The sequence below is a fragment of the Ambystoma mexicanum genome, chromosome 3p (genome assembly GCF_040938575.1).
Source record: "Ambystoma mexicanum isolate Mex_15411 chromosome 3p, UKY_AmexF1_1, whole genome shotgun sequence".
NCBI classification, from domain to species: domain Eukaryota; kingdom Metazoa; phylum Chordata; class Amphibia; order Caudata; family Ambystomatidae; genus Ambystoma; species Ambystoma mexicanum.
In genome coordinates, this window is record NC_090925.1 from 524,756,805 (window position 1) to 524,780,430 (window position 23,626).

General features: G+C 45.4%; 1 protein-coding gene across 3 annotated transcripts in view; it reads left to right on the top strand.

Moving 5' to 3' along the window:
- SNX21 (sorting nexin family member 21) overlaps positions 1 to 23,626 on the top strand; it is a 267,032-nt gene that overhangs the window by 177,618 nt on the left and 65,788 nt on the right. For all 3 annotated transcript variants that reach the window (XM_069651226.1, XM_069651228.1, XM_069651227.1), the window contains one exon: positions 29 to 183. In XM_069651226.1, the coding sequence (XP_069507327.1) occupies positions 29 to 183 (155 nt within the window). The remainder of the gene's footprint in view (positions 1 to 28; positions 184 to 23,626) is intronic.

A 23,626-nucleotide genomic window follows, 5' to 3' on the forward strand; every position in this document is an offset into this window, starting at 1 on the left:
TGCTTAAATAATTGTATCTCATCCTCAGAGAACAGCACCGGAGGGGAATGTGGCCAGGGAAACCTTCTAACTAAGCAGCTCCAGGAGACATGGCGGAAATCTCATGTCCGTGCCATACCACAGAGACTTGCCTTCGATGTAACAGACGCCAGTGTGGTCCGTGATAAAGCCTCCAGATACGTGGTGCGTATCGCTTCTATTGTATGCTTTGCATGGGTAGCCAATCTGTTATCCTGGTCTCGTGCAGAAGACATGACTTTTATGTTGTGACTCTTGTTGATGAGCAAATATACATTATCTTTGTGAGTTTTCTTTCAAATAGTCTATTTGATATCTGTTACAAAATAAAGTAGGACTTGGGCTTTGTTGCTCAGAACTAGATGGGTGGAAGTCCATCTCGTGGCTTTTCCACAGACTGCTGTGCCGAAAAAAGACAAACAGCTGGAGGGAAAACTGTTTTTAAACAAAAAGCCTGTAGGCCTGGAAAGCAGGTAGATGACTCCTAATTTCTCTGAATCTTACTGTGCTGCTGAGCAGAAATGCCCCTCCTGAGTTTTAAACGCTCCTTCCTACAAGCCACTACCAATGTAGATATTATTTAGGAAATGCCCCATTTGGAAGATTTTTCCAAAACAACCTAATATCTTTTCAGTACTGCAGAATCTGCATGCACAGTGTAAACGTTGCATTTCCACCCGTTTTCTCCCCAAAGGAAGTTCAGGTTTTAGCCTGGAAAAGAACTGTTGTCCACCTCCAAGTTTCTCGGTTTATAACATTTGTTGTCCAGTTTGGCTGCCTTGAGTGAATCACAATCACTCGCCATCCTTTTAGGATTCCCCCTGGATATTGGACGCTTCCGTAGAGGTTGCTGGTGAACATTGGCTCTCCTGGGCTTTTGTTGCTTGGCTTCCAGATGAAAGTTGATGGCTTCCATGTCTTCCTCGGGTCGACTATTAGGCTGCCGACATTATTTGCACCCTCAGACCAGCAAGTTTAGGTTGCAGTGTTTCAGTTAGATCTCCTCCCCCCAACTTCACCTCCTCCCCTTGCCCCCACTTCCCCCCCCTTTCCCTCGTAATCACACGATCTTCACCTCACAACTGGAGGACTTTGGAATGAACTGCACTCCCAATAGAGGTCCGTAGAATTATCTGTCTTGATGCAAGTCCAAAATGAATCAAGCAGGAGTGGGGACCCCTTCTTTATAAGGGTGGAAGGCCACAGAGGATGTGACAAAAGCAAGCCTGCTGTCAGGGGTCACTGTGACAAGTGACCCTTGCCCTCCTGAAACATACCTACAGTGCTTTGTCCTCCAGAAATCGAGAGGACAAGGAAAGAGAGAGCGTCACAGACAAGTAAGATGACGAAACCTTCCCTCCTGCTCTCTTTGGCTATTCTAACTCGCCCCCTTCCCAAGCCTGCAGTTTGAAAGGTCCTCTGATATACAACACACTGGTGTGGGGCTGGCCTTTCTTATGGGTGTGCCCCTTTGAAGCATAGTTTGCAGACATACTCCTGCGGAGGGCCTCCTGGACTGGAGGCGAGGTGTTACCCAATCTCCATGAGGATCCAAAGAAGCAGCCTTACTACTTTTTGTCCTGCTTGCTGAAGCTAATACGGGCAGTCTGGCCATAAATCCACATAGCCTTTCTAGCTGACAGGGTTGGCATGAATGTAATACGAATTTGATGTGGCTTTAATAATTATGTGAACTATTCTTCGCCATACCAAAACCAGATATGACTTATTAGAGACTTCCCTTCTACCAGATTGATAGGGCCACAATTCTTATGTTTTTTGGCCAGCGGTGGAGTAGTTAAATTAAACCTCTGTTTGCATATCAGCTGTCGAACAGGACAAATGCGACCTCTGAGCATGCTCTGTGCCACGGAAGGGTAGGTGCTGCAGGTCAAGATACTGATGTAGCAGGGCATATGTATATACTATGCTTTTGGCATGGAGCTTCAGGAATGTGAGGTCTGATTAGCAGACCACCCTTTCCGAGATGGATTACCTCAGAGCTGGGCGATGGGAACCAAGTCATATTTCTATATTTGGGCTGAATGGCAATATACAATATATATTTCTCAATATTGTTTATGTGGGTTAACTGCTCAGTTCTATGGCGCCAACTACATGTGAGATGTCGCACATATTTATAGGACCTCGATCCAAATAAAGTGCAAACAGGGTTCCTCTTCCTTTTTGAGAATACACACAGCTGTGTAAATATCGAAATGCACAAGGTGTGTGTGTGTGTGTGTGTGTGTGTGTGTGTGTGTGCGCGTGCGTGTGTGTGCGTGTGTGTGTGTGTGTGTGTGTGTGTGTGTGTGTGTGTGTGTCCCCGTCCCCCCAACTATATCCTATATCATTATTCAGTGGAAGGAGATAACTTAAGCGCAAGACTGGAAGAGAATTTGGAGCAATATGAAGGAGATAAGATTGAGAAAACAGCAAAGGTTTTAACAAGACAAAAGCGATTATGAACAAGGATGAATCTATACATTTGCCAGACATTTTGATCAACCTATTAAGGATCAATTCAATAAGAATCAAAACCAGCCAAGAACACAGGGGGCAAATTTAAATATCGCCCTTAACTTATCCTTCTCATCAGAAAGCGAAACCTCTAACCCAGTTTCAAGACCAGCAAAACTGAATCTTTTAGAGGAATTCAGGCCCCACCACCTGGACAACATGGCAGAAAAGAAACTCAGAAGACGTCCGCCAGGAAGAGGAAGCGGAGAAGTAGCAAGTCTAGATACAACCTCTGCCCAAGTATGACAACACCCTCTGGCAGAGGCCAGATATCCTGAGGCAGGGGACAAGGAATGAGGAGTTAAAGTTGAAAGTCTTCTGTGTCTCAGAGAAATGGTTAACTCTTTTGTAACTATATGTATTGGAGTTGGGTCTCTCCTTTTGCCCAGATCATGACTCTTATGTAGTACAAACTAGAATTGACCTATTCAAATTCTGATAAAAATTAAAACTGAAGTAATGTTTCCTTTGAAACTAGATGATTGTGATAAAATAGATGATGACCACTCTACACCGAATCCTTTATCGGTGTAAGATCTAGAAGCACTATTTGCATTGGACTCCTTACGATGAAGATCCCACTAATGTCATTACCATGGACAACATAAAAATGTCCAGGAGAGAGAAACATGCCATCCTAGAGAGAGTGCTTTTAAAATCAAATCTACTTTCTCCCCTTCTATTATTGTGACCAATATAGAAATGTTGTAAGAACTTGTCATTACAGATCTAAGGAAATTGTGGACCAACAATAATAGAGAATACACTTCTAACCTATCCAATGAACAAGAAGCCGCATTATAAAATCTTAAAGTGGACACCTCCATCATAGTACGACAAGCAGACAAAGGTTGAGGGATAGTTCTCTGGGATATAGATTTCCATCTGAAAGAAGCAGGATGACATTTGAATGACGGTGAATGTTAGGAATAATGTGAAGTCTGGCTGTTATTGGAGACCAGATGAATTGCTCACTAACTGGAACTATCTAAACTTGATTGACTGGGAAAAATTGATGTTTCTGATAAGCAAGTTCCCTACCACACCAATACTGTGTTTTGTTCCCAAGGTACACAAGAGTACCACAGGTCCAGCTGGAAGACCCATTGTCTTCTCTAAAGGGTCCCTCTTAGAAAATGGCTCCAAATATATTGCCTTTTTCCTAGAAACCTTTGTGAAAGACCTTAGTTTGTATATTAGAGTTACAAGAGATCTATTTAATAAAAATCAAAGGAATGCTCTGGGATGATGATGATGATGATTTCATACTGGCATCATTGGATGTGACCTCCCTATATACTAGCATAAAACATCAGGAAGGTCTCAAAGCATGTAAATATTTTTTAATAGCAAATCGGTGAGTTTTAAACCGCATAATCAACTAATTTGAACATTACTCCTGTTCTGCCTTGAACATAACTTCTATCTGTTAGAAATGCAGGACTGTGATGGGGTCCTGTGTAGCTCCCACCTACGCCAACCTATACATGGGATGGTGGGAACTTACAACAGCATGGGCAGAAAAATGTGATTGCTATGTGGAACAAATAGTCTGTTGGTATTGTTTTATTGACAATTTGTTTCTAATATGGAAAGGGTCTTCACAACAACTAGAAGAATATATATCATGGCTGAACAAGAACTCCCTTAATCTACAGAGAACTGTGACCAAAAGAAAGGAAGAATCTATAAACATTGCCACCAGATTCAAAGCATGGGGGTATTGAGACAGAGACATAAACATTGCTCTTCAAAAAGCCAACAACACTGATAGAGGACAGCTGCTTGTAAACAGCAAGAAAAGCAAAACCACAGCTGATGAAGAGGACATAGTGAGTAAGGTTCATTTTTCTAGAAAAGCAGGAAATCTCAGATCCATTTAAAACAAACATTGGCCTATAATCCAAGCAGATAAAGATCTAGCCAGCTATGTGGGACCACATCCAAATATTACTTTTTCCAAGGCCAAGTCGAATAAAGAATTCATTGCACCAAGTGATTATTTTAAGCATAATCGAGATAATTGGTTGAAAGGCAAAAGAGGATTACACGAGTGCCATAGGGCGCGAACAGGAATCGAGATTGGATTTGGCAAAGACAACAAACAAACTTGGTAAAGTAAAGAGGTTTATCGTGCTTGTAATACTCTGTCCCTGTAATCGCATGTATATTGGTTCTACGATTTGTCCACTAAAGATAAGAATTTTGCAACACTATATAGCCATCAAGATCAAAGATGTGACTTATCCTTTGGCTATACATTTTGAAGATCAACACTGTAGTGATGCTTCCCAGTTAAGATGCACTGCCCTGGCCCATATTCCAGAACATCAGAGAAAAGGAAATGGATAAAGACACTTAAAATTAGAATCTAAATTGATTATTAAATGTAATGCTCAAAGCCAAGAGGCCATAGCACAGGTGAAGAGCTGGTGGTACGTCTGAAGGACAATTAAGGTTTATGAACTACAAAGTCTTGGGTCTATCACTTTGATTGAAAGGGCTGATTATCGGACGGAGAGCCGAGTTTTTATAGTAGTGGATCTAGCCGCTCGTGTTTTGAGTGGCATAAGTCAAGAAGTACTTTTTATCTGCTGATTTAATAAGAACAACAGCTAAATTGAAAGCCCACTGGGGCTTTTAAGTATTTGGCAGCAGCACAGGATGAATGCTGGCAGCCGCAAGCATTTGTTTGCCGTTACAGGGTCCAGGAGCCTGTCACCCGAATTTCTTATGCACCAGCATGTTTATAGCCCCTTGAAATGATTTTACATTTTTTTCAGGCCAATGTGTTTAAATGAAAAATATGGTTCCTTTTAACACCCGATACCTGTATTTTGAGATTCACCCATATTTAGTTCTCTGTATACTTTTAAACTTTAAATGGATAGAACTTTTTGATGGATATACATTGTGGAAAGCTCATTCTAAAATGGTGCTCGTTTTAGTTTTATCTTGAGCGCCATTTTAAAATTTCGATCATGTGTCTGCAAATTGAACTGGTCAGGTGATCTGGGTGTGCCTTAAGGGAACGCTAGAAAAATGTAGTCTGAACAAGTTACAGTGAAATTACCCCTGGCGAAGCCCTGATGTAAGGGCGTAACGTGTGGTGACTTTAGACGTGCTGACGCCAAGACCCATGATTCTCTCAGTAAGTCCATATCTGTAACTACGGTACTTTCTTTTACTTAAAATGAAAACATTTGCAATGTATTTTTTTAATCTATTTTTTTAAAGTGCAGATCGAGTGTCAGTCAGACAAAAAAATGAATCTCGCCAGTTAAAATAAATTGTACAGGCTGAATCTAAGGTTGGGGTCTATTTGATCGAGGAAAAAAATGGCCTTTTTCCAAATTGACCTAATGTTTGTTGCGGACAATGTGGGGGAGACCCCCTATTTCCCCCACCATAACCTAGTCCCTTACCCCACCCCTATTCCCTTACCCCACCCAACATCTAGATTTAATTAAAATTGACCGAAATTCCTAAAAAGAAATGAACAAAATAATTCAGTCCATTTGGAAAAGGTCAACTGGGCCCGAATCAAATACCAAATCTAATGCTAGTAATCATTCAAAGAGTGTCACTCCTGTTTCTGCCCAATGTATTTCTGGGAGTATTGGGAATAATTTGCTGACCACAAAGCCAAGAGAAGGAATAACTAATGGTTCAGCAAATGGTAATGATGTGGTAGGAAAAACGAATTTAGGCCGGAAACCTATGGCCCCTTTGGCAAATCCTGATGTGGTAACTACCTTGAGCCTTCCACTGTTAGCTGTCCCGCTTGTGGGCATACTAGTGTGGGTGGAACCTTTACCCAAAGGATCTCTTGAAACCATAGTGTCATTAATTGATAAAGTTGCTCTCTGGATAAACACTCACATCCAGAGGCCTTATATTAACACTAATTCCATTCTCGTGGTCAGGAGAGTCAAATGGGTGGGAGCAATTGATCCCCCTAACTTTAGAAGAAATCGATTGACTATTGGATGATTTGTAAACTATATGTTCCCCCAAGCTATTTTGGTTGTGAGTCTGATGTTCTACAATTGGTTACTAAGAAACCCCAGGTTGACTATTTCACTGCATCCAAGGTGTTGACCAAGCTCTCCCTAATTTCATGGACTACAGCGGGTGCCAAAGATAAGTTAGTAGATCCTTAAGTGAAGTCCTTATTTGCTGGATACGCTACTATTCTATTACAGAAAACTTGGGAGTGAGGGGATTTAATTTTGGATGGCTATATGGTTTACCAAGTCTTAGCAAAAAAGGAAAACTTGGGAGACATTATGGTGGTTTAGCCTCTCTTCAAGCGTTCATTTAATTGTAAGATAATTGACCTTGGCGGGCATTTGGATGTTCAAATGCAAGTGTTTAAGGTAATCCCAAGAACTGGGTATCATGTGTATATGCGTGTGTGTATATGTATATATATATATATATATGTATATATATTTGTGTATATATATATATATATATATATGTATATATATATATTTAATTTCTGAGGTTTGGAGGTTTGTGGAATCTGCTTAGATCACATGCTGTGCATAGGCCGACATCTAGTGTAAGCTGCAGAGTATTACAGTTTGTTTTTCGAAACTCGAAAAGGGACGTCAAACAGGGCGTGCCAGTAATACCATCCCTAGTGTGATTGTCTCCTGTACCCCTGATCCCTCACGTGTGTAGGACCCTCAGATTGTTTTTTTTCCGCCATACTAGTCGGATGCATGTTGCAGAGTTCCTTCGGCGCTTATCGGTTTATAGTTAACAATTACCGTTAATACTTCCCCTTTCACTTCTACCGTACGCCGAAGATCGACGCAGGTGAAGATCTAGGCAGTCAGCCATCGAGGACTGCCACAACGGACTTCGGGCCTTGAAAGCCCTCTGGCCTCGGTCCTGTACAGTAGGGAGAGTGGGGGGGTGGTCATACAGGCTTATTTCCCACCTTTCGTACATATACCCACCCGCTGCCATTTTGTAACATATGGAGAGTACTTCATTCAAATTCTGCCCAAAGTGTAACTGGAAGTTTCCCTAGGTGGATAAGAACAATACGTGCAATCTGTGTCTCCCACGAGACCATCCCGAGGCTACCTGTCGAGCTTGCAGGCTCTTCAAGCCGAAAAACCCTTAAAGACCGCTCAACTAAACGCTGGGCCCACTAAGCCAGGCAACTAGAGGCCATGGAAGTGGAGGGGACATTCAGCGATGGCAGCAAAGTCACCGAATCGGATGGCTAGGGCAAAGGGGTGACTTCGGACATCCGCATGCAGGCCCCCGATCCCAAAGGACTGGCCGGCGGCCACGATGTGGGGCCAACATCCAGTGGCAAAAGCACTACACATGCTACCCCCATTAAGCACATCAGCCCCGGCCGTGACTCGACATGCGTGTCGAACGATCGGCACCGGAAGACACCAAGAGAGCGGTCCAACGAATCCTTGTCCTCTGGGCGTTCCCGTTCGCCGCATGACAAAGCCCAACTGTCCTTGGTTGATAAAGGTGTCGCACGATCGTCGAATGACGATTCCACCCTCTACCCTCCACAGGCAAGACGCGAGGCATCTGACCGTGCCTCCGAGATTCAACGTCTTTCTTTGAGTCCCACCTCCGAAGCTCGACGCGAGGCGTCAAACCCCTCGGAGGCCCCTAAAAATACTGGGAAACACTCCTCTAGTCAAAGGGGATAAACAACATAAAAAGAGATTTTCTGAACGCCATGTTCATAAAGAGAAGCATAAAGCCCCGAAATCATCAGGGAAGCCCAAGGGCTCAGAGCCTACAACTAAAGGTAAACTCATTCCTCCCACTACTGAAGATATGGGTACTAATGAGGAATCGGTACCTGTGGTTATTCCTAGCTCTAAACAATGGAGCTCAGTAGACATTGATGGGGTCATGAGAAGGATGTCATTCATGACTGACTTTTATGAAAAGGACCCTAATTACTTTCATAGTTACACCAATAGGCCTCCTACCACTGCCCCTTCGGGGTCCAAGGCAACACCTGAGTCCTCTCAGCCCCCTGCTAAGAAACTCTGCTCAGACGCCCCATTTCAGGCCTTGGTCACAGACTCCTTTGTGGTTGAACCTTACCACCCTGATTCTTATTGTGAGGAAACAGAACCTCAATTGGTTGATGACCAGGCGGATGTCTCTTTATTATGGTGATGACGAGGATCAGGAGGAGGAGTATGAGGCTGAGGCTGAAAGCTACAACATTGACTCCCCTATTCCTAAAGACCCCCCCGGTGCATGACTCGCCCGTAGATAACCAACCCCTCCTCAATGAGGTATTGGCTAAGGCAGCTGCCCATTTTCATATCGATGCACAGGGTGCCCAAGAAGACATGGATTTCGCTTAAGAAATCCTAGGAGACAAGAAGGCTATTACTCAAGCTATCCCTCTGTTAAAATCCATCCAGCGTAGAATTGATCCCTCGCTGCAGACCCCAAATCTCACTCGAGCAGTTAATCTGTGAGTCGAGAAATTGTTCCGTGCCTCACCCTCCGATCCCTTGTACATTAGGGACCAATTAAAGCCTGATTCCCTGGTCGTAACAACCACCAGAAAGAGGGCCGGTACATTGCTTGCTTCTTCAGAAGCACCTCCTGATAAGGAAAGTAAATGAATATATGCTCTAGGTAGAAAGGTTGCCTCCACTTCAGCCTATCGGGCACGAATTGCCAACAGTGCCACCCTGTTAGCAAGCTACAATTGCCATCAGTGGGAAAAGGTATCCGCTTTGGTATCCTCCGCACCTGAACTCTTAAAAGAGCCAGTTGGCTCGATTGGCAGCAGATGTAGGTCTATATCAGGCTGCATGCTAAAAACAAACTTTGATGCATCAGATAATGCCGGGAGGTTAATCGCGGAAGGCACTGTCATAAAACGTCACGCTTGGCTAAGGCAGTCGGGGTTCAAACCTGAAACTCGAGCAACCCTGATAGATATGCCTGCAGAGCCGAATGTACTTTTCGGCAAGGCAGTAGAGGAAGCTTTAAAGAGGGCAAAGGATGAGTATGAGACCCTAAAATCTCTTGGCCAACTCACCAATAAACCCTCTGGAAAGAGGGTAACAACAATTTTCACCGTTTTTGGGGCCAAAGTTCCCAAAGGGGTTCAAACTATTACCAGAATCAGGGAACCTCGTGGGGTAACAATCAATCCCAATCCTCACAGGGCTACCCCAGAGGGCAACACAGGGGTCGCGCTTGGTGTAGAGGCAGCCCCGCCAGAGGTGATACGCCACCCAACAAACAGTGACGTTCTGCTTCAGGTCCCCTCCTATGCATCCCCAGTAGGTGGGGCGAATTTCCACCTTCACCCATGAATGGGAGGGGATCACTTCGGACAGATGGGCGCTGTCCACAGTGTCCGGAGGATACTGCATAGAGTTGTTAGGGCACCCCCACGACCGTCCTCCGCGACAGAAAGTACACTCGATGGAACATCAGAAGATCCTCCTCGAGGAGATCGCCGTTCTGCTAGCAACGGACGCCATAGAAGTCGTCCCGGTGAAGCAGGTAAACCGGGGTATTTATTCAACCTACTTCCTTGTGCCAAAAAATATCTGAAAATGCGCCCAGTATTAGATTTGCGCCCTGCAAACAAGTATGTCAAGCCACACAAATTCTGCATAGCTACACTACAAGAGGTAATCCCTATACTAAAAAAGGGGATTACATGGCAACATTGGATATGAAAGATGTCCATTTTCATATTTCAGTGTTCCCAGCGCACAGAAGATTCTTGCGTTTCAAAATACACAACCAGCACTACCAATTCAAGGTGATGCCCTTCGGAATAGCCTCAGCTCCAAGGTTATTCACCAAGGTACTGGTGGTGGTGGCGGCGCACCTACGCAGGCAGGCAATCCCAATGTACCCTTACCTGGACGACTGGCTCATTACAGGGGAGTCCCCCCCCCCCCCTAATTTGCAGACTAAACATCCAAAGAACAATCAACCTCCTCTTCTATGGGCTTCTCAATCAACGAGAAAAAGTCAAGCCTGGTGCCAAGCACCTAGAAACAGTTCCTAGGAGCTGTCTAAATACCGAAGAGGGGTTGGCCTTTCCATCAGAGGAAAGAATTCAAAATTTGTTTCTGCACATTCCTCAATATCAGACCGGTCGCCAGATAAGGGTGCGCAAAGCTATGCGTTTGCTAGGCATGATGGTATCTTGCATTTACCTGGTTCCCCGCGCGCGCCTGTGACCCTTGCAGGAATGGTTGGCAAAACAGTGGTCTCAGGCAAGTGGTCAGTGGGACGATCTAGTGGTCGTTTCCCCAACACTAGTACAGAGTCTTCGCTGGTGGGCAAGAGAGAATCTTACGGAAGGGAAACCCTTCTACGATCCAGAGATACAAGCCATTGTCACAACAGACGCCTCCCTGGCAGGGTGGGGAGCTCACTACCTTCACCATACAGCTCGGGGTCTCTGGTCTCACACAGTGGCTCAAAACCACATTAATCTGCTGGAACTTCTGGCAGTCTTCAGAGCACTTCGGGCATTCAAACCCCTCCTATCCAACCAGTCAATGCAGATCCTAACAGACAGCACGACTGCAATGTTTTACTTAAACAAATAAGGGGGCACTCGTTCTCCCAATCTGTCCAAGCTTGCCCAGAAAATTTGGAAATGGGCACTCAAACGGAAGATTTACTTGTCATCCCAACATGTTCCGGGGGAACTATACTCACTAGCAGACGCTCTGAGCAGAGATCCCCCTCCCACAGGAACACGAGTGGCGTCCACACGAAGAGGTCGTAGGAGACCTCTTCTCTCAGTGGGGTTTCCCCCACTATAGACCTATTCGCCACAAATGAAAACGGGCAATGCCCAGACTTTGCATCCAGGTTCCCCCAGCCAGGCTCCAATATGCTCCACCTACTGGATGCAGGGTTAGTGTTTAACTCACTAAAAGTACACCTGGCAGCTTTATCAGCCTACACTACTTCCCATTGCAAGGTGTCATGGTGGAAGGTGCTAGTTGTTAAAGCATTTATGGAAGGGGTAAGGAGACTCCCCCCACCCCCCCCCCCTCCAATTTCTAACCCACCACCAGGTTGGGACCTTAATGTGGTACTTGCTAAGCTCATGGGGCCACCCTTTGAGCCCATGTACAAGTTTATTCTCAAACACCTTACTTAAAAAACGGCCTTCTTAGTGGCCATTACTTCTATAAGAAGAGTCAGTGAAATCCAAGCTCTGACAGTGCAAGATCCTTTCTTTACTATACATAAGGACAAACTGGTTTTACGCACTCACCATAGGTTCTTACCCGAGTTCATTTCCGAATTCCATGTTAACTAATCTATTGAGCTACCGGCTTTCTTCCAGGAACCCAAAAGCTCTGCTGAGGTGAAACTCCACACACTAGATGTGAGGAGAGCGGTCCTCTACTACGTAGACAAGACCAGACCGCTAAGGAATACAGATCAACTGTTCGTCTCCATAGTGCCAAGCAGAGAAGGAGATCTTGTCTCTAAAAATGGCATCTCTAAGTGGATAGTCAGATGTATCACTGCCTTTTACGCTAAGGGCCCACTCTACAAGAGGTACTGGAGCCACTCTGGCTTGCATTGCAAATGTTCCATTAGACAGTATTTGCAAAACAGCTACATGGAGCTCTATTCACACCTTTACTAAGCACTACTGCATTGACGCTCATTCCAAGACAAGCGGTTCTAAGACATTTTTTCGCTCATGACCCTTCTCACATCCCACCTCCTTCTTCTATCACTGCTCGCTAATCTATGCACAGCATGTGATCTAAGCAGATTCCACAAGCCTCAGAAGGGATACATTACTCACCGTAATAGTATTTCTGATGTTTGTATCTGCTTAGATTCACATGTGCCTGCCCTTCCTCCCTCTGAGAGAAGGCGCATGGATGCTTGTAGTCTTATCTTCTTATCTGCTTGGATACTCTGTACTCGCGCTACTCCTGTCAGAAAAAATACAATCGGAGGGTCCTACACGCGTGAGGGATCATGGGTACAGGGGACGTCGCACTAGGGATAGTATTACTGGCACACCCTGTTCGACGTCCCTTTTTTGTTTTGAAAAACAAACTGTAATACTCTGCAGCTTCCACTAGATGTCAGCCTATGCACAGCATGTGAATCTAAGCAGATACAAGCATCAGAAATACGATTACGGTGAGTAATGTATCATATATATATATATATGTGTATATATATATATATATATATGTGTGTGTATATATATATGTATATTCAGAAAAATACACTTCAAAATACACACTTAGTTTCTCTAAATCAGCAAGTACCCATTTGAGATGGCACACAGATTCTTCCTACACCCTCAGGTGACTTATATGTCCACAGTGTCCTAGTTATTTATCAGTGGTACATTTAGAGCAATACTGAATTGAGTGTCCAAGAAAAGGGTTTTAAAATAAGGTCAAGCAAATGTTCTTAAGCAGGTAAGTACTTTTGAACCCCTGCAAAGTAGATTAACCCTTTCCTGGAGGAAAGGTAACACACAGTCGGAGAGAAGAGACTTTTAGGGAACCAGGCCAGCCAATGTTAATTGAACAGAAGTCTAGGTGAGCTGAAGCACATCTTGCAGGTAAGTAAAAGTCTTGCACAATGTTTAAGAAGTCTTTGTAGAAAAATAGAATCACTGTAGGGCCACAAGCTAGGAGGCTTTTCGGGGGCAAAGCTGCAAGCAACTCTACAAAAGCAACCAAAACAAGTCTCAACTGAGAACTAGCATGGCTACAAGGCAAGAGGTAAGTCCCTTTAGTTTTATAATACCTTTGATTAGAAGAAATTGGTTCCAGCTGGCTTCTGTTTCTGTGTAGGTCTGCAGATATGTAGGGCCTCAGTTGGTGGGACAAGAGGGAGGACGTCGGGGACTCCTGCACTACAAATTGAAGGTCGGCGGCAGCAATGGGCAAACTTCGGTTCAGCGGCACTTCAGGTTTCAGCTTCTTGCAATACCACTGGATACCACTGTGGACTTTCCTCGTATCTGGGGTCCAGCACTCTGTTGAGGTGGCTCAAGCTTGGTCAGTCCTGCTTCCTGGGAGTCCGGAGGATCCTCCTGGAGCTCGGGTCCAACTTAAAGACACTCACTCGATTCTGGTGTTCCTCTCCCTGGCACTTTGGCTCCTGGAGCAGCAATAGAAGTACAGCCAGCGTTGAGAGGATTTCCAGATGAGCTCGTCTTGGGGTCGATTGGTCCCACCAACCCAAGCGGCAAAGTCGTCCTTTGCAGGTCTTCTCTAGTCAAGGCGAATTCTGAGCTACAGCATTGCAGCAGGGCTTCACCGGGCAAACCAATGGTCCAGGAGTTGCAGCAGGCATCTCTTCCAAGTTCTTCTTCGGATTCCTTTGTCCAGTGGGCGACTCTGCCTTCCAAGCCAAAAAGCCTTGCCTTTAATGCAGGTTTCTCCCATTAATTTTCAGCCTAGCTATCAATCACACAGCAGGGTGGCTGTCCTCCGAGGACAGCCCTCCAGCCAATCACCCTGGGGTGCATTCCTGTAACCAAGGATACTAAGCAAAGGGAGTTTCGGGCACCTCCCTCGCTTTCTGCCCTGCTAGAAGGCGGGCTTCACCAGTGAATCCCGCCAAATGCAAAACGAGCAAAGGGACCAAACCTGCTTTGGTGCGCAGAGTAAATCTCAAGATGGACCTTTCCAACAAGAAATGGCGAAAAAAGAAGACTGGTGCCATTTTGACAAAATGGGCACCCATGGATGTCTTACTGCAGCTGCAATTTCAACCTGCGGTAAAAACTCACAATGGTAGGAGAAAGTGAACCACTGCCACCAGTCATTCATTGAAGAAAGACTAACTGCGATGCCGCAGGGAGGTAAGATCCCTATTCCAACATTGAATTCCGTACTCACCGGAACCCGCAGCCTTTCTGGAAGAAACTCCAACCTCTGTGCACGCACGTTACAGAACACTCAGCACCAAGTCCAACCCAGCCTCACTTCAAGGCTACGCCGCCTCAGGGCAAGATTACTGCCCGCAACACCTGGCCTTGTCCCTAGCACCCCCAACCTGCCCATACTCCGTGGCCATCGCATGAACGCATACCTGTGCTCCCGCCATGCCCTCCTGCAATGCAACAACCCCTCACTTCCGGTCATGGACAAGTCTACTTCCTTTATGTACAGGAAAAAAACAGAACTCCAAACCACCGCCGCAAACCTCCATGGTTCACTCATTTATACTAAACACCACACCAGCGCTCCTAAGCCCGCTATCAGGTCTGTAGCCACAGCCAAGTCTGCACCTACCACTGTTGATATGCCCTGCACTGCTGATGTGCCTGCGCCCTCTGCTCATGTGCCATGCATTACTGTTGTGCCCGTACCTACTGCTGATATGCCCTGCATTGCTGATCTGCCTGCGCCCTCTGCTCATGTGCCATGCATTACTGTTGTGCCCGTACCTACTGCTGATATGCCCTGCACTGCTGATGTGCCTGCGCCCTCTGCTCATGTGCCATGCATTACTGTTGTGCCCGTACCTACTGCTGATATGCCCTGCACTGCTGATGTGCCTGCGCCCTCTGCTCATGTGCCATGCATTACTGTTGTGCCCGTACCTACTGCTGATATGCCCTGCATTGCTGATCTGCCTGCGCCCTCTGCTCATGTGCCATGCATTACTGTTGTGCCCGTACCTACTGCTGATATGCCCTGCACTGCTGATGTGCCTGCGCCCTCTGCTCATGTGCCATGCATTACTGTTGTGCCCGTACCTACTGCTGATATGCCCTGCACTGCTGATGTGCCTGCGCCCTCTGCTCATGTGCCATGCATTACTGTTGTGCCCGTACCTACTGCTGATATGCCCTGCATTGCTGATCTGCCTGCGCCCTCTGCTCATGTGCCATGCATTACTGTTGTGCCCGTACCTACTGCTGATATGCCCTGCACTGCTGATGTGCCTGCGCCCTCTGCTCATGTGCCATGCATTACTGTTGTGCCCGTACCTACTGCTGATATGCCCTGCACTGCTGATGTGCCTGCGCCCTCTGCTCATGTGCCATGCATTACTGTTGTGCCCGTACCTACTACTGCTGATATGCCCTGCACTGTACACACACCCATTGCTGCAACCCCCCTCAAATGCGCCTTGATTAACTGCAGATCCCTCACTGCCCACTCCCTTGATATCAATGATCTCATCATTCTCAACAACCTAGACCTACTATTCCTCAGTGAAACCTGGCTTTCCGATGCCTCAGGACCTGCCCTCGCCCTAGCTATCCCACAAGGATACCTCATTTACAGACAAGACCGCTCCTCCCACCGAGGTGGAGGGGTCGCCGTCATTGCCAAAGATTCCCTCTCTGTTGGGATAATCCACAAAAACCTTGATGATAACTCTGACTACCTCCTCCTAAAACTTAAGCTCTCCCATAACCACACTATAGCATTTCACCTCATCTACCGCCCTCCAGGCATCTCCTATGAATTCCAAGAAGCCCTCACCCACTCAATCACTAACAACCTCAAGAAATCATCTAAAATCCTGCTCCTCGGTGACTTCAACCTGGGCCTTAACGACCCCAAAGACACCCACGCCAAAGCTTTAAAAAAAACGCTATCCACCCTTGGGTTCACACAGACCATTTCGAGCCCCACACACTCAAAAGGCCGTACCCTTGATAGGGCAGTTGTGGTGAGCGACCCAATCAGCCCCACCCTAATCACTCCTCTGCCATGGACCGATCACCATCTCATCTCCTTCAACATCAACACCTCTAGAAACTCTCAACCTCCCACTACACCTCTCCCTGCCGCCCTCACGCGCAGCGCCAAACTCCTCACCCACGACAACCTCTCTCAGCACCTCAATGTACCTGCACTGCTTCCCCCTTTCGTGAATGACCCAGTTACCCTCGCCTACGACTTCAAAAGGGTCCTCTCCCATGCCGTTAATGTGGTAGCTCCCCTCACTCTTAAAAAAGAAAAGAAAAATAAACACTGCAATGCCTGGTTTACCCAGGACCTCTTACAGATGCGAGGGAAAAAACGAGCGGCACTGACCACCTGGCGCAATAACCCATCAGAAGCCACCCTTCTAGCATTCAAAACCTCCTCTAAACGCTACAAAGCTGCCATTACTGAAGCTAAGGCAACGTCATTCAATGCCAGAATCTCCTCTGCCAAATCAAGAAGCCGCGAAATCTTCTCCATATTCAGAGAACTGGAGACACCCCCTTCTCCACCCTCTCCAATAGTGAAGGATGGATCCTGGTGCAATGCCATCCAATCTGCAATGCTTAATAAACTTGAAACCCTACAAACCAAAATACTCAACCACCAAAAGGAGATATCCAAGCTAATAACCAGCAGTCATTCCACTCCACCAACCAAGCCTCCTAACCCCTCCCCCCAGTTCGATTTCAGAGACATAAGTGTCCCAGAGGTCATCTCTCTCCTCCATACCATCAAACCATCCAATTGCAAGGGGGATGTATGCCCAGCGCAAGTAATTAAAGACTGTGCCCCCTCATTAGCCCCTATCATAGCCGCTTTCATCAATGCCTCCTTTCACTCTGGTGAAGTCCCACTAAGTCTAAAGGAAGCCTGGGTTCGCCCGCTCCTCAAAAAACCCTCACTTGATCCAGCCATCCCAACAAACTACAGGCCAATCACCACTGTCCCCTTCCTACTGAAAATTCTGGATAAAGCAGCCTACCTGCAAATACAGAAATTTCTAGAGGACAACCATCTCCTTGGCCTTAGGCAATCAGGGTTCAGGCCACGGCATGGAACTGAAACAGCTCTCCTTGACCTGAAGAATCAAATTGATGACCTTAGGGACTCAGGAAAGCCTGCTCTCCTCTTGCTCCTCGACCTATCGGCAGCATTTGACCTAGTCAACCACAAAACTCTCTGCCAGCATCTATCATCAATAGCGAACTTCTCAGACAATGCCTGCAAATGGATAGAATCATTCTTGAAGGACAGATCTATGAAGGTCTTCTCAGACTCCTCTTCTGCCGACCCCAGCACCATCAAGTGTGGCGTCCCGCAAGGCTCATGCACGGCCCCCACCCTCTACAACCTCTTTACAAGGCCCCTGTTCAAAATCCTTGACTCCATGGGCATCTCGTATACTAACTATGCGGATGACACCCAGGTACTTATCCCCCTCTCAGGTGACTACACATCTGACCAAAATACCTTAAACGCAATCTACTCAACAATTCAAACCTGGATGGCAGAAAACTGGCTCTGCCTTAACAGTGACAAAACTGAGCTCCTGCTGGTTGGCTCACCGTCCACCCTAAATAAACTAAACAAACAGTACTCCTCCTTCGTCATAGACAGTATCCCCATCACCGTCTCCCAGTCCATCAAAACCCTTGGAGTGTACCTTGAACCTGACATGTCCATGAATAAACAGGTCAACGCCATAACCTCCACATCCGCCTACTACTCCAAACTCATCAATGCCACCAGACCATTCCTGACCCAACAAAACTGTCTCACCATCGCTAGAGCCATCATTGGTTCGAGACTCGACTACTGTAATGCCTTATTCATTGGTACCACTGCCAAGAATATAGCCAAACTCCAAACTGTTCAGAATAACGCGCTCAGAGCTGCCACAGGCCTCTCACGCAAAGACCATATCTCTGAACTCAGAAGACAAGTCCACTGGCTTCCTGTCAAGCAAAGAATTATCTTCAAAGCCTTGGCCTTAACTCACAAATGTCTCCATGACCTTGCTCCCCCTTACCTAAGCCGCAGGATTACCAAACCCATCTCTCAAAAACCATCTAGACTACAATACTCTAACCTTCTGTCTGTCCCTAGGACTCACAAAGCGCGTGCGGGCGGCTCCAGCTTCCCATCAGTTGCCCCCACCCTCTGGAATGCGCTCCCTCCGCACCTCAGAGCCATTGAATCCCACACTGTATTCCGCAAAGCCATCAAAACTAACCTCTTTGTCTGAACTCTCAAAACCTTCCTGCAACGCACTGTAACCTGTAACTACCTAATTGTTTTCAAGTATTTTTCTAGGGCAGCTTCAATGTAACCCTAAAGTAAGCACGCTTAACCACTGTTCCAGCGCCTCGATGTCTGCGGGCTGTTTGTGCGCTTTACAAATTCAAATAAATAAATAAATAAATAAATAAAAATGTTACATGAGAAACTAGACAAAGGGGATACTAAGTAACCCCTCCAGCACCCGTTTGTAAGATGGTTTGTGTGCTGGGTCTAGAAAGTTACAAATGTAAAGTCATTTTCACTTCACTGCTCTTGGAAACAGTAGTTTATCCAAGAGAAGGTATTTAAACATTTGGGAAATCTGAGAGACTTCCCTGCGTCACTGCACTGAAGGTGCTGTGTGTCACAATGGTAAGATGGTGCCTATGGAGTTTGTCAGACTCTAAAGTAAAAAACAGAGTCCAAATCACAGAAAAATACATGAGAGTGGGGGAAAAGGTCTCGCTCTCTCCAGGTTAGAAATCTAAAGTCCTAAAGTTCTGAAAAAAGAGCTTGGGGTCTCTAATGTAGAGGGGAATTAGCACATTTCTGAGAATTCTCCCTAACGCTGTATATCAACAATCTACAAAAAGAACTGATTGACTGTAACAAAGATGTCCCCAAGATAGGCGGGATGTTGATGTCATACCCCAAGAGCTTAGCAGCTCCTAATCAATAAATATACTACCATTATGGGCAATTTGATGTACCAAGCAGAACCAGATGATTTTTTTCTATCCGGCTATGTTTTACTGAGGAAAAGGCTATTACTTCCGTTATGTGATGAAAACTGATTTGTACAGTATCGTCCGGCACTGTATTTTTTATTGAATGTAGAATCTCCATTAATGTCTTGGGCATTCTCTGTATACGTGGAGCCTGGAGATTACTGTGAAAAAAAGGAAGGAGAAGGCTAAGAGTTTGGAATGAATGTACTGTACTGAAACCCTTCTAGTGTTCCTCGATTGCACAAGCACTTTATGCTAGTTGCCATTACATTTTTTAACTCTATGCATTTTAGATATTGTAGTTATTTTAAGAGGTGTCGTTCTTTTTAACATGAACTTAAACTGATTGTGGGTGTCCAATGATTTTAACATGTTGATTAATTTTTTGTTTCGTATTTCTATATAAATGTTAAGTGAAATACATTGTTGTTCCCGTGTATGGATCCTTTTATCCGAAATAAAGGATTTGAATGGACAACAGCACAGGAATGAACCAGAAGACAAATTGATGGGCTGACATGGCTATATTTTAAAGAACACAGATAGCGTGTCAAACATTGTTGCGGCCTGACTCGCATACCCTTTCCATACACCCTACTGCCATCTCTCTGAACTCTGTCGCCAACATTACAAAATGGAGCTGTGTGGTGACACATGCCTGCAACCCTTCTACAATACAACACCTGTCCAGCAGCAGTCTTTCATGAGTTCCTGCTTAGTTAGGAGAAGCACCTGTCCCCGAAGACCCAACAGAGGAAAGACTTGCGACTGAGCAGTGTAGGATGCCTACCTGAGATATGCATCCATGGTGCAAACATGAGCGAATTGCCTCTGTGAATTCCATGTCCATGGTGTACAAACTGCAGCATTTCTTAAGGAGATGAAGCTTAAAGGAAAGAGGAAAGCTGCCAGCCTGGCCTTCCCAAAACCATTCATTAATCTGTAGCAGAGGCAAAAATAAAAGGGGAAACAGTATTTCAAACCTGCTGGTGTCCGTATGCCATACTCTGGTAGGAGAGAAGAACGGGTAACCAAGATTCTTTGAATGTACAAACTTTGGTACATGAGGACAACCTTTGGCTAGTGGGTGAGAGTTTCACAGCCTGGCAAAATTCGAAGTGAGGGGAAATAACTATCACAGGTTGTAGAGTCACTGTTTTATCATTAAGCAAGGAGGAATAAACTCTGTTGGTAGGAGAAAAAGGACACCTGCTGGGTACCAGACCCCTGAGACTACCACACCACCAAGAAGTGTGCTGGTCACTACATCCCTGGGACTGATGGATAAGGGTTCCTGGCAAGGACAAGTAGTTCTTTAGATAGACCCATATACAATTTGAGTTAGCCATCCTGACGCCTTAAGAACAGTGGACACTGCTGGTTTGTAGTTGAAACCCCAAGGCTCTATAGACCTGCACCTTTCTCCTTACCTGTTAGTATATTTGAACAATAGTGCTAACTATGCTTTATTATCTAAATCCCTGCTCAAAATAGATGAGGGAACGGACACTTTGATAGGTCAATCCCCACCCCCAAACCGTTTCATCAGTTTAAGGTCAAAGGAGGCTATGTTGTCACAGACCCTTCCCTTCGTTGTCTAGGCATTCATCCAACACAACCTTGTGTGTTTTGCTAATAAAGAAGGTATTTGACCCAATATTGTTTTGCGTGGTCTGTTGATCCTTTATCTCAAGTCCCATTAGGCCATCTGCATCAATTTATGTAAATAATCCCGTAGTAATCCCGTAACTATAGAGTTCTGCACACAATCGAACAACTACGGAATCCCAAAGAGATCTGCAGTCATACTGTAAACCCTGTATCCGTAGAAAGAAACGCGAGAGAAAAAAAATGGAAAAATTACAGCATCTTTTTTGCGATATATTTGTTTTTTAAAATTTTGGGGACATTTTGGGGAAATATAAGTGTGGGGTAAGGGAAACGGTTAGTGTGGGGGATCCGCAGGGCCGATGCAGAATTCATTTAGAGGGCTGACTCGTCCGCAGACCATTGCAGCTGCATCCCGGTAATATGAGGAAATAGGAATGGAGGACCCAGGTAGAATTTGCCTTAAGAAGGTGCTGGGGTGTGTTAAGTCAAGGGTGTTGTGTATACTTTCAAAAACTATCTCCAATGAATGTTGATATTTTACTAATGTAGTGAATAGGTAGTGCTTGAGAGCAAGGTCGGTCTATACTTTTCTGTGTGTCCCATAGAGTTGCATTCTAGGTTCATACCTCTCCTCTTCCTTCCAATTTGCTGCCTCAGAGGAAGATCTTCAGGTAATCCTTCCATCTTGTGTATTTGTTATGCTTTGCTGAGCTGATATTTTGCTTTCTCATTCCTCCGCTTTTCTACCAGGCCCATGTGTTGTGCTGTTTTTGCAAAGCTTAAGGTTGTTTTTCTGCAACTCTGTGTGGTGTTTGTGGTGTCTCTGCACAGCAGCCTTACAGTCTCTACAAAGCTATGTGTACAATTTTGCCAGCTTCGTCTGCTCTTTCGATCAAGCACTCTTCTCTGCATGCAGATTTCTGTGCCTTTTATGGACATGCGAGTTTTGCAGAGTTATGTGTTTAGCTATTCTGCAGAGTTGTGTGAACTGCAGTATTTCTCCTGAGCTCTGTGCAATTCTGTTCTGCTAATCTGTGCTATTCTGCAGAGTTGAAAGTGCTGTTCTCTTTGCAGAGTTCTTGTTCTTCAGAACTTTGTTTGGTGGAATTTTACTACAGATCTGTGCTCAATGTGAGGTTTCCAAAGAGCTTTTTGTAGTCCTGCAAATGCCTACAAGCAATATTGAAGGATGGGTAGATCGCTAGATTCAGCTGTGAACTCTTCCATACAAACTGGAAACGACTGCATCCAGTGACGGACACATTTTTCTCCAAACCTCAACACATTCATACCTGGTCCCCACTCTTTCACCTCGTAGGTTGCCCAAGACCCCTTACTAGCAAAAAGATGCCCTCCTCCTGATTACTTGACTTCTGTTCACTAATTTCCCTGCTCAACTTATATCGCAAGGGCTAATGACTGTAAATTCATCAATATGCTATCCGCCCCCCACATAACATGCACCCTTTCCCAACTTGCTCTGCAAATCTGGCCTATCATTTCTTTTCGCATAAAAAATAAATTGGTTAATAGAACAGCTTGTATCAGCCATTTTTAAATGATACACTATTCATAACAAACCGTACATCTGGTTGTGCGTGGGGAGAATGTAATCGCACGATTCAAGGTCTATGAACCAAGCTTGAGGAACAATCTGGAGTGCAGTGAGATTGAGGCAAAAAGTCCTATTGTTTTTAATGTGTTATTAAACGATTGCAGAGAAGGGCATTCGCAGGCAATGAGCGAAGCAAGGGTGTTTAATGAGGTTTCGGCCAGTTTCTGCGCAAAACTGCAGGCTAAAAGGTGGTTCTAGATATTGGAATGCCAACTTCCTGCAAGGGTGCTAGTAGCTTTGTTTTTTGAAGTTGGGAAAATTGCAGGCTGAGAGTGCACTAGCCATTCTCAAGTTAATAAAAAAACTAAAAAAGGATGGGAGGGAATTACTTGGTTCTTTCCCAATTCCCATGGGTGGCCATCAGAGGGGATCGGCAAGGCAGGAGTTTGGGGAGTGTGAGGCATTTGAGTAGGAGGGAACGGTCGTCGAGCAAAGGCGACATTGGAGGGCAAGACTAGTAGCTGCATTAAGAGACAACCAGGTGTCCTTGGCATCTGGCTCATTGGGGTACTAGAATTACAGGCCCATACCCTCAGGTAAGGCCTGCTTTTAGAGCTCCCTGATTGGCTAGAATGACAGATGACCCAACTTTCCATGCGCTAAAATGGAATATAGCCGCTGCAGATTTTGTATTCTACTTATATGATTGTCCTTTCGTGTACTAACTTATTTAGACGTTCATTTCCAGAGTCCTAGTGCTTACTTTGTCGCTAGCAGAGTCCTCCTTTGACCCTATGGCAGCATGGTATTGCTTCAACCCCATATCGCTCAAGTTGTTGCAGTGTCAGTGCCTGGTATAAAAGATATTCCCAAAACCCACCACAACCCCTGCCACCTTTCATCCAATCTGATCCCACAATGCTGTACCACAACTCCGTTTTTTTTTTGTTTGGTACCAACTTACAAAGTTTTCCTGCACCTCATTATTACTCCAATTCGAGAAGGTGTCGCAGGTTGTGTGGAGCAAGAATAAAGGGGACACCAGTGACCCCGACCCCTTGGAGCAATAGTTGAAAGGACTTCTCCAAACTTCAAAAAAGCACCACACTGGGTATTTGTGAAGGGAAGCACCACACTGGGTATTTGTGAAGGGTAGGTTGGTTTATTATATTAAATTGAAAATGCCCTTT